The sequence below is a fragment of the Lagenorhynchus albirostris genome, chromosome 3 (genome assembly GCF_949774975.1).
Source record: "Lagenorhynchus albirostris chromosome 3, mLagAlb1.1, whole genome shotgun sequence".
NCBI classification, from domain to species: Eukaryota; Metazoa; Chordata; class Mammalia; order Artiodactyla; family Delphinidae; genus Lagenorhynchus; species Lagenorhynchus albirostris.
In genome coordinates, this window is record NC_083097.1 from 66,219,804 (window position 1) to 66,235,500 (window position 15,697).

A 15,697-nucleotide genomic window follows, 5' to 3' on the forward strand; every position below is an offset into this window, starting at 1 on the left:
GGAGAATAAAATGCACAAAAACAAAACTATTCTAATCTAAACTACTTTAACTTCACAGCCCCCTTCCTTGTCAAGTCCTTGTCCCATACTCTCGCATGGTGTCTCATGTCTGTGGTGGGAATAATGCTGTACCTCACATTTGTGTGGCACATAGCACTTTACCAAGCCCTTTCACTTAAATGTCATTTGGATTTTGCACTAAGAGCAGCAGGTAGATATGCTGTTGACCATAGCCTTGTCATCTAGGCAGTGTGCTTTCAAAAGCAGAAGGCTAAAATGGCTAGGGCGATTTTAAATATCTTTAGAACTATAGGAGAGTCTTAGCAAAATTGGGGTCGCTTTTGAAGAAATAGTTGCAACCATCTGAATTAACCTAATTATCATGTTGAACCCACACATGCGAATGTGTATCTATCAAGTCTTTCTAGTAGTCCAGAATTTTCTTAACACTCAAAAAGTGTGAGTTTGACTTTCCTGGGTGGGAAAGGCTCAGTTATCTTCTATAGCAGTACCTGTTTATCCAAATATTCATGTTTCATAAGTAGACATCTTTTCTTCATGTACATTATTTCAGACTTTCAGGACTTCAATTTTTGACAATATGGTTTTTATTCCATATATGACCTATTTATTTCAATTCTTTTGTAAAACATTTAACTCTCATTTGGATTCTTAAACATCTGAAACAAGCAATTATGGAAAAGTATTCAAATAATATATATAAGCTATTAATGTAAATAAAGTTATCCATGCAATATTGCAGAATAATATATATATTACACAATAACATATGTAATAATATATATATTACAGAATAATAATAATATATTACAGAATAATATATAGTGTAAAAGTACTTGCATTTAGAAAATACGTATTAAACCGTTTTCACCTCATAAATTTGTATCTCTGGCCTTTATATTGATCTGCTAGGAGTGTCAATTTTGTGTTTTAATAAGAAAATTGTAATAAAAATTTGGGGTTTCATTTAAGGTGAGGTTTTTGTATTTGGGTTTGTTTTTATACAGTAGAGTTTAATCCATGTGTTGCTTTTCTTCAAGTATAGTTTAAAGGAGTACATTTGGAACGTGTTTTTGGAAAAAGCATATTAATGTAGCAGAAGAGACTTCAGTGCACACTTTCGAAGAAAAAGTTTCTGAGCATTAAGTGGTAAAAGGCAATAATAATTCAAATGATGGTAACAAGCCAATGCTAAAAAGAATGCATGTTCTGTGTATCCAGCCATTTCACATGAACTAACCTCGTTTAAAAGAATACATTTTCCATTCACTGTGCACATACGTGTAATCATTTTGACTAAAATCAATTGCCATTATCATGCCAACTAAATCTGCAGTAGAATGTATTAGTTGCCAGATACCATACAAAATATTGTTTAAAATAATGATGGTTGAATCCCGGAAATGAATAGATGCAATTTGTAATAATTAGTTATAATGCCAAGAAACACTCCAGAGAGAAAAGTTAATGTTAATTTTGAATGTGTAGTATCTCTAAATTGCTATGGTAAAGCTTATGTTATGGTAGCGAGAAGTGGCATTTTATGCTAAAATATGTTGAAACTTAGAGATGAGCCTAATTGCTTTTCTTTCTTTCCTGAACATGGTAGGACCTGATCGTTGCAAAACGAACCCGTGCCTTAATGGGGGCACCTGTTATCCTACTGAAACTTCCTATGTGTGCACCTGTGTGCCAGGATACAGTGGAGACCAGTGTGAACTTGGTAAGATGTTCTCGCGTGAAAGACTGTAGCGCTTTTCCAGAAGATGTACTGGGGGAGAATTTATATTGCTTGAATCAATCAGAGGATTTTGGAGAAACCTATGTGTAGATGAATTACATGTTAAGTGAAATTAAAATCTTAGAGTAAGTTAAGTAGGGTGTGGGAAAGAGGGATAGATATTTACTGAATTTTGTTGATATACCCAAGACTCGGTGAAGCTTACTGGGGTCAGCTGTGTCTTTGTGTGTTTTTTACACATAGACTTTACAAATGTAAAGTAGTGTTAAGTATTGACAAATATGTTGATCTGTCCCCACATCTGCATATCAATAAATTATCAATTTAAATACAAATTTTGTAAGAAAGCTCTATTTAAAAAATAGGGAGTTTTTCTGTTTTGAGATAACTTGTTGCTCTCATGTGGAAAAGGAAAGCTTCTTCTCTGGCTGTTCCCAGAGACCAGCCTCACCCACCTCTTCCTCAAGACCTTGTGACATTGTTGTCTTCCTCCTCTCTTTTGGGTTCCAAAGAATATCACTGTCTCTTTACTAAATCAGCTCCTTTTACTCCCATTCTTATTTAGCTTTCCTTTTCCTTAAAAAATTTTTTTAAAAAGGACCCCAGTTTTGATTTGGCTGAATATAGATGTTGACTCTAGAAAAGAAATGACGGGATCTACTGACTAGGTGCTCCTTCTGGCAGCACCATAATGGTTTACTCATAATGATCAAATAAGGAAGGCCCATGGATTACACTTTAGATTACACAGCAGTATTGAGATAAAACCCCCCAGCATTCATGTTAAAAGAATACTTATCTTTAAAAAAAAAAAAAGTCAACAGAGCTAGTAAGCTCAATTTGTGTACTAATCAGTGAGGATATAGAGATCGCAATAGATAACATTCAAGAAGTAATTATATTTTAAATATCAAATTTACATATATATGTATAAAAACATTTCTGTTGCCCCCATTCTTTTTCACATTACAATCAGTTAAAAATAATTTACTGAGTTATTATATGTGAAGCTGTTAGATCAGTGTGGGCACTTAGCGAACACTATAAAAGTATTTGCCAGCATTATTATATAATATTTTTCCTAAGACCATTTCTTTAGGAAAGAATACAGTATATACCTCTTAGAAATTTAATTTACTTTGTATATTCATTTTTAATACTTAATATAAAGATTAATTAAATTTTTAGTGGAATTACAAAATGCTATGGAATAAAGGCATTCATTTCATCACAAGAGATCATAGAGGTCTATGTTAGAAAGGTTGCATTTGATACAGATTGAAGTTGGGGAAGATTTTGATAAGTGGGAGAGGGGGACTCAACACAGCAAACAAAAGCACAGAGACCACAAACTGCAGAATGCATCCGAGGGGCTACGAGTATTCAGGATGCCTACTTAGGGGTTTGTGAGAGAGAAACATTGGGAAAGAGTATTGGAAAGCAGGTTGGATCTAGATAGGTCTAGGAAGGTCCTGGATCCAATGTACTGAAGAGGTTTACTTCATACTCTAGTCAAGTGATTCTGAGACTTTAGCGTGCGTGAGAATCCCTTATAGGGCTTGGTAAACTACAGTGTGTTGTTCCCATCCTCCACAGTATCAGATTCAGTAGGTCTGGGGTGGGCCTGGGGACATGCATTTCTAATCTCAGGTGATGCTGATACTGCTGGTCCAGGGGCCACACTTTGAGGACCACTGCCCTGGATAATTGGGGCCCTTGGAATGTTTAGAAGCCAATGAGTAAAATTATCTTGATCGTGTCTAAAGAAGATGACAAGCAGCAGAGTGAAGGCTATATTGGAGAGGGAAGAGCCCAGAGGCTATGCTCAGTTAAGCATTTTCAGTGTTCCACATGTGAGGTTATCAGAGTGTGAGCTGGGATAGGGAGTGGGAAGGCTAGGGGGATTCTTTATTGGTTTTAGGACTCATGTGACTCATCTAAAAGCAATGGAGATAATGACCCTACTCTGAATATATTTGAAATTTTCTTCGGGTTGCCAGATTTAGCAAATAAAAATATTAGAAGATCAGTTAAATTTGAATTTTGGATAAAAAAAGATTTTTTTTTAGTATAAGTATGCCCTAAATAAAGCATGTGACATACTAAAGTTTCTCCTTTTTTAATCAGAAATTAAAATTTAACTGGCTATCCTGTATTTCACCTGGCAATCTTATACTAAATAAGATCCTTTGACCTGTTTTGAAAGTACTTTTGTGGCCTTTTACGATTTTGTTTCAGATTTTGATGAATGTCACTCTAATCCTTGTCGCAATGGAGCCACGTGTGTCGATGGGTTTAATACCTTCAGGTGTCTCTGCCTTCCAAGCTACGTTGGTGCACTTTGCGAGCAAGGTAAGAGCTCTTGCAACATTTGTATGATGAACAGGTTGATACTTCAACTGTTAATTCTAGACAGCCCTTTTTTTTTTTTTTTGAGCAATTTTGGCCATGTTGCAAATTCTTTTTTGCAGAGGAAATTCATAGGTTGCCTAAATACATTAGGTTTCCTGATGTGTTCGTAGCTCACAACATCTGAACAACAGTGTTGATTTGATCATTGTTGCTTTACTGATAGAATGGAATTGCAGACAGGCACACTGAGCTGAATTTAAGGACATCTGTCCACCTAAAGGAATGTTGTTGTATGTATTCCTCCTGGGGACAAATTAGGCATTGATTTTAATCCATGTATGTGGCTTGTACCAAGGAGTATTGAATTCAATGTTAGTTGCCTTTATTTTCTCCCCCTAAGCACATGAGACTCAATGGGCTTATTGTTCATAGTCAATCATCTCTGGAGAATGAGTTAATACAGTTGTGTGAATACGTTCGTCTTGGCTTGGCAAATAATACAGAAAAGATATTGTGAACCAGGTTTCTTTCCTACTGAAGAAACATCTACTTTTTCTGAACGAAAAAAAGGCTTAAATTCATGATGGCTTGAATCGTGTGATCCCTGTAATTTGCATTTTATGGCCAACATGAGATGTATTTTGGGTGGTTTTTTTTTTTTTTGCGGTACGCGGGCCTCTCACTGTTGCGGCCTCTCCCGTTGTGGAGCACAGGCTCCGGACACGCAGGCGCAGCGGCCATGGCTCACGGGCCCAGCCGCTCCGCGGCATGTGGGATCTTCCCGGACAGGGGCACGAACTCGTGTCCCCTGCATCGGCAGGCGGACTCTCAACCACTGCGCCACCAGGGAAGCCCTTGGGTGGTTAATGGTAACATTTCTGAGCCCATCAATCAGAAACAGATTGCATACTCAGCACACTCAGTTTTGGACCATCGATTTCCTCTACTTAAAGTCATACGGTGGTTTGGCTTTGACAAAAGTGCTTAATGCCAAACTTCCATTCCACCAGACAAAACGAAAATGAGTGTCTAATAACTCAGGCACGTTGGGTCTGGCCTCACATTCAGCTTTGCAGCATTAATCTGGATGGCACCACAATTAAAGCAAAAGTAAAAGGAGCATGCATTGAATTGCCAGTGGAAGGGGATGGGCGATGCTTGGGTTTTTTAGGGTTGTTTTTTTTTTCTTTTTCTTTATTGCATAGGATGGGTCTGTTTCAGAATTTTAAAAGGTAAATATGATAATTGACCAGACAAGATCCTCTTCTTTAAGAAAAACAGTGAGAAAGATGCTATTTGTTGAAGAAAACAAAAGGGTGAGATACTTGAGACATTCATATATCTTATTGATAAAAACGATTCTGGCTTCGCTTAGTTCCAAGTATAAGGAGTGATTCAAAAAATCATTTGTTCAACAAGTGTTTATTGAGAACCTACTGTCTGCCAGGCACTGTTCTGGGCACTGGCGATAGAGCTCTGAATAAAACAATGTCTCTGATCTTCCTAACCCAGCATAATTCTTGGCAGGGAATAAAAAGAGGTAGTATTTGTTGGATACTTTATAATTTACCATATGCCTCCAGGGTACACCATTTCCTTTGGTTAACAGCAGTATTTCCGTGGGTTAAGTGGGCCAGAAATTGAGGCTCAGGAAGGAAAAGTGATGTGTTCAAAGTCACACAGCTAGTAAATTAGACAGTGGGCAAAATGAACCTAAGTAGCCTTGGAAAGCCCAGTTTTTTCTCAGTATCTTCATTCTTCTAAAGTAACTTTTAAATATAAGCATTTTATTTAGATGTGAATCTGATAGATTCAGCAGCAACATCCTTGGAAGGGAGTTTGGGACCAATTACCTTTTTCTTCTCTTTAAAAGAATATTAAAGGGAAATTTTTAATTTTTTTCTCCATTTCTGGTACCACCTAACTGTCAGGTATATTCTATTTTATCTTAAAGCAAGTTTAACTTTCATCCACATTATTTGCTGAGAAACAGCTATCCCAGTCTGTTTACCAGATGCAGCTGTGCTCCTGTGATTTATTGCCAGGACACTGATTTTTTTTTCCTCTTTCCAGGTTGCCTAAGAACAAATGTTTTCTTCATTAACAGCAGTATTGTTGTCTAAACAGTTTTCTATCCAAATTTCGGTGATGACTGTGTTGTTTCTTCAGCTGACCTATTCTGTTCTCTGCTTTAGAAACTTCACAACTCCCAATAACTCTGAAATAGGGGACACATTTGGTGGAATGATAACAGATCTTAAAATCTAGAAGAAGGTCTTAGAACATTGGAGAGACAGTTCTGTACAGTTTGCCCCCAAAGTCAAGATACAGCTTGCCAGCCAGAAGTGCTGAAGTGTTGACAGTTTCTTAAGGCTTGAGGGCTACATGTCAGAAGTGTTGAAAACATTACCTATATAGCATAAAGAGAATAGATTTTTAGTGAGATTGTTTAAGAGTGACAGTTTCAGCTTCTGTGGTCACGAACAAGTGTTGTCGTACCCTTCACCTCCCCCGAAACACACAGGCAAAACTAAATCTGGGACTTTGTAATGTAACCTATGCGCTATGTGAGTTTTAAAGTATAAGAAATATTTCCCAATGTAGGATAACACTTAAGAAAACATCAATCCAAAAGAGTTGCCTTTTAATAGATGATATGTATGTCACATTATTTTTAGGTAAGTTGGAAAAAACAGACTGCTTCTGAAATTCTCCTTTCAGAATAGCCTCCTAGAAGATGCTGCTTGATACATAGTCCTTAATTACATATGTGATGAATTCATGAATAGTAAAAATTAGGTGAATCAGTGTGGATATTTGGCTTTTTTAAAAAATAAAAACTCATCTGTTGTGTGATTTGCACATTATTTACAATCATTGGGAAGTTATGAGAGTACAGATAAATAATCTGTCCCTATTTGGTTTTAGCAGAACCACTGCCTCTATGTTTTGGACCCATGTCCTGATAGGAATATACACACACCTGCTAATTGAGGACGGCATTATAACAATGTCGTTGTCATGCATCTAAATTTTAGGATCCTTTGGTGTTTTGTGTGTGAGAGGAAAAATACTTAATCTATCTCAGTGATAAAAGACAAAGAAAGAAAACCAGGCTAAAACCATTTGGGTTAATAGAGGATAAGAGTGTATAGAATAATTTTTTTCTGATATATTATTCAGTAAGTTACGGCTCCTCTAGAATCTTAAACTGCGTGTCTTCAAACAAATGATCATTTCCAAGGTTAAGGGAAGCTATGCTATTACAATATCGTATCATTGACTTTGTCAGTAAGGGTAGTCTAAAAAATTTTCCAACTCTCTTCCCCTATAAACTAACCCCTTCATATGTGAAGATCTGTTTCCTCCCCACTCTTCCCACCTCACTTCTGAAATCTTCCATGGGAACTCCCCCCCCCAGAAAAAATCACTACATCCAAGTAGCCAAAATAGGCTTCACTCTTGGGTGCCAAGTGCTACTGTGATACCACCTAACTGTGTCTTGAGTCCTTTCCTGTGAAATTTGGTGGTGTCCAAACAACTCTGTAATATAACTCAAAACTTCCGGTGCACATTGTTTAAATCAATTAGTCAGCTGGCTCTAACTAAGCAACAGGCCTGATAGACTAAACTGAAATAAAGACTGCTCTCAGAGATAAGCTGCATCTGTTGTATGATTATGGTCTAAATCACTGAAGCCAGGAAAAAATTAACTTTCTCACCATGCAAGCTTTCCCAGAATTACAGGACGAGGAGGAAATGCAGTGAGAATCAGGAGACAATCTGACTTTCAACTTGACCACCAAGTCAGACATATAAAACGAGCATTCATTTCATCTAGTAGAGTTTTATCTTCATCAATCAGTAAAATTAGGGGAGGGGAGGATGATCACGAGATAACCTGGAGTTTTCACAGCGTCTCCAATTTCATAAACTTCGCAGTTTTGTTAGTTTTTACACGTAACTAGTTCAGTATCTTTGTGAGATGTTTCGTGAAAGTTAATATTATTTCTATTGATTACTAACATACAGTTTAATCTCACCTGTGAGTGGGCATGTCCAAGGGAAGATTGCCAATGAGAATGCAGTTCTAGGGACTTCCCTGGCGGTCCAGTGGTTAAGACTCCGCGCTTCCACTGCCAGGGGCATGGGTTTGATCCCTGGTCAGGGAACTAAGATCCTGCATGCCGTGTGGCACGGCAAAAAAAAAAAAAAAAAAAAGAGAGAGAATGCAGTTTTATGAGCAAGACAGCTTTCCTATGAAATACTTAAAAACTGGCAATCTAGAAATTATAGCTGAAGCTTACTGCCAGTGCAAAATTTAGACATATTTGAAAAGTGTTTTCATCTCACCAGGATACTGGTTACAGTGTGCTTGTTGCAAAAGAGAAAAATATATATTTATATACACATATGCATATGTGTATATGGTGTGATGGAATGAGGGGTACTAAATTAAAGTCATTCTTGATAAACTTCAAATCCCGATACTTTTGCACTGGGAGTTACCTATATTCCCTCTCATTTTGGGAAAAAGGCTCACAGTCCTTAGCTATATCCCAGAAGCTGCCGACTGATGAAGAATTTTTTTCCTCTCTTAGTAAATCTTACAAGAGACTGTGGCCATCCAGCTCTCTCTTTGGGAAGTGGGAAAGGACTATTTCCAGAGCCTTTGAAGTCCTTAAGCAAATAGAGCATTCATAATCCTTTTAACCAGAATTCTTATCTTATCACTTGAATGATGCTCTTTAGAAAAGTTGTGTTGGCAAGGAATTAGCCCCAATTGCTTCACAAGTGAGTCAGTAGACACTGCAGTCTAAGGAGGTTTTGAATGGCCCCTTTTCCAGTTTTTCTCCTGCTGAAACTGGCTTTCATCAGGGAAAGAGCAGTTCGATAGTGCCTTTCCAGTCCTAAGATGTATTGCCACCCACTTGGCAGGAATAATTTGGGCTCCCTTTATCATAATTTCTCTGTCATCATGACCAAAATTTGTGAATCCCTTGCTTTGAGGACATTGCATTGATATTGGCTTGGGTCTTCTATGAACTTTTGGATGGGTGAATCAAGTCTGAATGACATAGATGAGTTTAATAAGCCCCTGCCTTGTTTCTTCCCAGACACGGAGACATGTGACTATGGCTGGCACAAATTTCAAGGGCAGTGCTACAAGTACTTTGCCCATCGACGTACGTGGGATGCAGCTGAACGGGAATGCCGTCTGCAGGGCGCCCATCTCACAAGCATTCTGTCTCATGAAGAACAAATGTTTGTGAATCGTATGTACCAAATATACATGGGTTTTCTGAAGCTTCATTCATTCTTACCACCTTCTTACTTTTTCCTGTATCTAACTGAAAACAAATAGCTTTCTCAGTTGTGACTCAACTTATTAAATCCTTCATCTGTGAACTAAAATCATCTCTACTACATGAGCCCCCTACTTTGAAAAACATTCAACTGTAACATAGAAAGGCATTTCATGGTTTGCCAGCAGTAATAGTTGAAACAGCATGCTATAGGTCAAGTCATATGAAATTACTATTTGATCATATTTTGACTTAAAGAAATGACCACCTCTTATGTTTCCAGTCTAATTCTTCCCAGGCTTTTGGTCTCTGTTTTGAATATGTACATATGCTGTCTAAAGTAAAAGAGAAAATTGTGTTCAGTTATTTTTACCCCAGTAATTAAAATTGAATTATAAATAGCACCCTAATCTTATCCTCTGTGCATAATTGGTTCTCATCCAAGTTTCTAATTATTTTAGACCATAGAAAGTGGGCCTCATATTAAGAACACGAATTGAGGGAGACTGAAAGCTAATGAAACTTATTAACAGAGCTGTTTAATAACTCCTTAGATTATAGCAAAGAGAGGAGGGCAGCTAGCTTTTATGTAGAAAATACGTAGAAATTTTTTGCTCATGAAGCATTGTTTGATGCTCTATTAAATATGTTCTCGTGATGCCTGCTATCTCTTAGAAGTTTGTTAATTTGCAATCTGAGTAGAGGTTCATTTAACTTTTTTTCATGGTGTCTTTGCCTGTGACTCATTTCATGGGGAAAGTAATTATTTTTGAGGAAGTTTTGCAGATCTGTCCAGTCTAGGTGTTCACCATTAAAAATGCTTTGAGAAGAAACATGTGGCTTCCAAAATGAGGCTAGCATGGGTGAGATCTGTCACATTTTATTGGTTCACTGAATTTTTGCCAATTGCACAGTTTAATAAAAAAGTAAGTGGAAAGTTTGTATCATGAGTAAAGACGGAAAAAAATGCTTAATTGTCGTGCACTGCTAGGGAAATACTTGTCCACGTCTGATATTTTAATGTTTCACGATATTTGCAAACTAGCTTTTTGTTTTAAAACACATTGGGCAGAAGAACAAAAGATAGTTAGACCATGAAAGATTTTTATGAGCAACTAAACAGAAATCCAGCCAGAAAAGAGGATGCATGATTCATGCCAAAAATAGTTTGCTTTGATACATTTCGTCCATATGTGGGAAAGATAATAAAATGTCTGTGTTGTTCCCCTTCTCAGGTGTGGGCCATGATTATCAGTGGATAGGCCTCAATGACAAGATGTTTGAACATGACTTCCGTTGGACCGATGGCAGCACACTGGTAAGTTACTGATGAAAATGACACTGATTCTAGAACTTGGTACAGTGTGTTGATTGCAGAGGCACGTTAGACTGGAGACCAGTTAAATATCTTGCTCAGGGTCACTCGGTGAACTAGACGGGGGTTAAAAATAGAGGTAGTTCCCTGACAACTGATCCATCTACCAGGGCTCCAATCAAGGTGGCGCTCTTAAAAGAATAGTGTATCCGATTTCCATTGAACCCGAAAACCGCAGGCTCAGCAGAATTGCCTCAGGTCTGTATTTCAGATGGTTATCTTTGTTTTATATAGCTTCAAAGCGAAAAGGAAAATAATGCACATAGGAGAAAAGGTCCTTTAAAAAATACCTTTTCTTCTTACATAATTGTCCTGGAAGTCTGCTATAGGGCATGGCTCATTTTTATCCAAGCAAACATGCTCATTTTTTACATCTTAAAAAAGATTGTTGAATTATGATCTTGTAAATTTCTTTCCATTCACTCTGCTGACTAATTATGTGGTTTTTTAGCTTTTTCTACTTCTTGAAGAAAGAAGTGATTTGATACCCACATCCTTGAGTAAGCTGCCATAAGGTTCTTAAGTCAGGATGGGTGAAGCTGTTTTGAGTCACTACTAGTAAATACACAAGTCTAATTCTTTAGAACTAGTTCAAGTGTGCTTAGCTATAGTGGTGGTTCTGGGCTCGGGCTGTTCGTTAGAATCACCTGGGGAGCATAATTAAAAAACTGGTGTCTAGGCCTCAGCTCAAATTCATTAAAGCAAAACCTCTGGCAGCTATATTTTCTAAGTGTTCCCTGTGTGATTCTAAAATGCGGACAGAGTTGGGATCCACTGGGCTAGACAGTTAGGTGTAAATTCAATTCTAACTTAGATAAACAAGAGGAAGACTTGAAAATAAGCATACACACAAAGAGTTTAAAAATTAAGTTTCATTCATTACTGCCATTCATCTGGATTTAATGAGTTTGGCAAAACGTAAAGTTCATTCTAGAACAGAGGCCAAACGAATAATTGTTTTCAGAAGTTCTGCTCTGCCTGTTCAGGAAAGCTTCTCTGTGCTCTCCTGGACGTGCCCCTCAGTTTATGTCTGTGTCACTCCTTGTACTCAGTGCTTTGCACTCATTTATTCTCCACAGTAACTTTAAGAGAGGCATTAAGCGTTTTATAGGTAAGGCAAGGGATGGTCAGTTAGGCTAAGCTATTTGCCCACAGTCACAACGCTATTAAGTGGTGAAGCCATAGGCTTTCTCCTAGCTGGTACCTCCTTGACTTTAAAAAGGGTATCCCTTATCACATTTTGCCTTTAGGAACCCTAAAATAAAGCCTGGCTTGCCCTTTCTCTGTCATCACTCCTTATGTTCAATCAGCACTGTTTGTCATTTGTGTGCATAAGTAGATTATTTGGCAAGATGCAGAAGAAGTAGGGAAAGTAGATTGTTCATGAAATATATTCCCTGTAAGGTATAGGATTACATCTCCTGCATCAATAGTCTCATTTTCTTCTAATTGTCCTGGGTGAATGGTATATCTGCAATTGTTGTATCTGTATGTTTTCATTTTGCTGAAATGAATAATAATTTCAGGGAGATAACTTTGATCAGATTAGTAGTGGTTGGTATAGCATGACTTCTTATGTATTCATTTTCATTGAAGATAGACAATTTTGTTTTTACTAATTTAATTTATAAGTGAACATAAAAATTAAAAGGGTTTTTTCCTTTATATTACAGATAGTTAAGACTTTTTATAATTTTATTAATGTATATTATAAAGTATAGGCATTTAGTCAGTTTTCCCTTGTTGAATGGAGGCTTCATTCCTGTGGGAGAAATTAGGTCTAGGATACCCGCTATTAAGTCTTCCTCCCAAAGACTTTCCCTTATAAGTGGTCCAGTAAAAGTACAGGCTCTTGTGAGCTGTAGTGCAGAAGCTAGAATGCCAAGGACTCAGGTGGCCAGTTGCAGTTGCTACTTCCTTGTGCCTTGCAGACCTGGACCACGACTTATCTCAAAGTGTAACTGTTGGCTGGGTGCCTGTATGGTCCTGCCATGAGCCTAAAATAGTTGCATTTGCCACAGTGAAGTGAATGTAAAGTCTGTCATTTGCAACATACTGACCTGATAGGCCAAGTCCCTGACTGTTTCCAGTCTGTCCTTGGTTATATAGAATTGATTTGTATATTTTCATTTTCAGCATTTTTCTGTTTTACTAGATGTCTATTCTGGTCTCTCCAGTAGCAATTCAGCTCTTCAGAGAAGTGGTTCTCTTGCCTGCTTTTTATTTCGGAAGGTGTGTAGGATAAGGCCCTATGCCCCCTGTAAGCTTGGTTAATGGGACTGAATATTGGCTTATAGCTGGCAGATGAGTGAGGTCTGTAAATTATCTTCGGGAATTTATCTTGCCTGTCAGGTGCCATCCAGGTGTGCTTGATTTCATCACATGTCATTATTCCACTATGCTGAAGCAAGCCAACTCAACTCATTTTTTTGTCTGTGTCCATTAATTTTTAATGGACTGTGCTGTGAAATATACTATGAAAAAAATAACTTAATTACAATTTCCATAGTCTAGACTGGTCCTAAATTTGGTAAATAAGTGGGCATTGCACTTTGTCGAAGGAGAAATATTGATCTTCCTATGAGATTTTCAGAGGAAGATAACATAACCTAAGATAGATAACTATACAACATAAACAAGAAACTTACCCTTAATTAATTCACATTTTCTAATTGGAACCTAAGGGTTATGGAGAGAGCACCAAGGAAGGGCCTCAATGTGAAGAGGGCAGCAAATGAATTACATACACAAGGCAAAGTTTATCAAAGAAAGGACACAAGTAAATCCAGGAAAAACTCTGACGGACCCTTGGTTTCTTCTTAATTCACTCTTTGTGTAAAATAAAAGTGTGCTAAGGAGTGTCCTTAACTTTGAGTATTTTGGAACAGAAGAGACCATCTGCCCAACAGCCTGTCTCCCTCCCATTTGACTGATCTCTGGCCCACTTTCTGCTTTTCTAACCACGCTTGCCTCCATCCCTTGCTTTCAGAGACAGCCTAGGTGTCTCTTAAACTTGTTTGTAGTTCTCTCTGCAGCCACCATCCCCTTAACAGGTTCCATATGTGCTCAGGCCTTTGAATAAAATAGTTCTCCTTTGTTTCGCTGTTTACTCCAAGTGTCTTGCTTTTGAAAATATCCCTAATAGTAAACTCTTCATCGGGAAAAGCAGTATCTGCTTACAATTGGGAATGGTGTTAACTTGACTGTGTGCAATTTCAAGAACTTTGTTTATGTTTTAGAGTGATTTCTCCCCTCTCCCCTCCACCCCCATTTTTTGTTTGAAAGGTTTATTAGAGCTTATCCTTCTTGGGAGGTAGAGCAGTATTAATACAAAAAGAACCTTTGATATTTACTGTATGTTATCTTTTGTTATTCAGTCTTAGAGTAAAAATAAATAAGTTAATATTAGGTCTCAATTTCAATCAGTTCTTTCCTTGAAATAATTAAACTTTGCTTCCAATAAATTTGTAGTGTATCGTATTTAATACGATTATCCTTTATAGCTAGACTAATTCAATTTATATGCTTATATTAAATTAATAATTTTATTTGGCCAAGTTATCTACTTTGCCCTTATTCTTCAGATTCTGATGGATTCATCCCACATTATTGGTTTCTATAATAGGATGTTGATATCACTAATAAAATGCCAATCTTGCTTTTATTGGATCTTTAAAATCTTTTTTATTCTTTATTTGGGGTGTTTACCCAGTAAATTTCACAAAAGTATACTCATGAACAAAATTGGTTCTAGCCTTACCCTTGTGATTTCTATTAAGGTTATTTTCTCTTAACACATTTCAGTTTTCACTTTGTCACTTGATTTCCTACTAAGCAGTCACATTTCAGTTTGTCCTTTGGTTTTCTACTCACCGGTCATTCTTTAACTTGACTATAGATTTCTAACAGCAAAATGCCCCAAGTGCTTATTAGAAAGCCTGACAAATAACTTCAATAATGAATTACTTTACTTGTCACCCAAGTAATGTCTTCAAAGACACTAAGTTAAACCATCCAAGTTAAATACACATTAAACCTGGCGAACTTGAACAAACATTTCTTATCTAGCTTCTGTACTATTAGCTGACTTTTAAGTTCTTTCTTTAACCTATTGTTAAATGAATGACTAGTCTGAAGTGTTTTCCCCTAGATCTGTTTTTCAGTGCATGTGACCTTCCTCTCCCCTTGCTCTGAACTCTTGTTACGCCCTTTTTAATTCGGCAAATGTCTTCCTCTTGCCTTCAGTATAAAATTCTGTAATTATTATCAAGGCATACCAAGCCCACTTACTCCATCTGCTACTTCCTAAGCTGTCTCATCTCAAAATACCCACAGTTCCAGGAATAAGCCATGACATCTCACTTCTGCTGGTCTTTGCATCCACTTGCCCTCGTGCTTAGAATGTTCTCACCTCTTGTCCTAATTTCATTTGATAAATGTTTGAATACCTTGCTTAGCCAAGAGTCACCTTCTTCCAGGAAGCCTTCCTAGCTGGGTGTGACTAAGAGCTCCTTCTCTGTGTTCTAGAAGCCCTTTGTACCCTCTTCCCATCCTACCATTGGCCTCTAGAGTGTTAATTTCCTGACACTGAGCTTTCTGAGGCAGGGATTAACTTTCATCTCTATTTTTTCTGCACCTAGCAGAGTGGTTGACAAAAATAGATGTTTGAATGATAATCAATATCCATACATTGCTCAACCAATTCACTTTGTTATCTTTTCAATCCTGAAAGGACCAATTAAGTCTTTTGGCTGAATCTCTATATGACAATTCTTGTTTATCTAAATTAAATATTTTATTTAAAGTTGTATCAGTATGAAAAACATTAAAACATAATAGGTGGTACTTCAAATATGACGAAAAGAAAACAAATGTTTCTCAGAAACAGAAGTATGTAGCTGA

The 15,697-nt window shown here is 37.3% G+C and overlaps 1 protein-coding gene across 1 annotated transcript in view; it reads left to right on the plus strand.

Moving 5' to 3' along the window:
• VCAN (versican) overlaps positions 1-15,697 on the plus strand; it is a 112,848-nt gene that overhangs the window by 76,411 nt on the left and 20,740 nt on the right. Inside the window, exons 9-12 of the mRNA XM_060146144.1 lie at positions 1,631-1,744; positions 4,001-4,114; positions 9,232-9,390; positions 10,656-10,738. Coding sequence (XP_060002127.1) covers positions 1,631-1,744; positions 4,001-4,114; positions 9,232-9,390; positions 10,656-10,738 — 470 coding nt within the window. The remainder of the gene's footprint in view (positions 1-1,630; positions 1,745-4,000; positions 4,115-9,231; positions 9,391-10,655; positions 10,739-15,697) is intronic.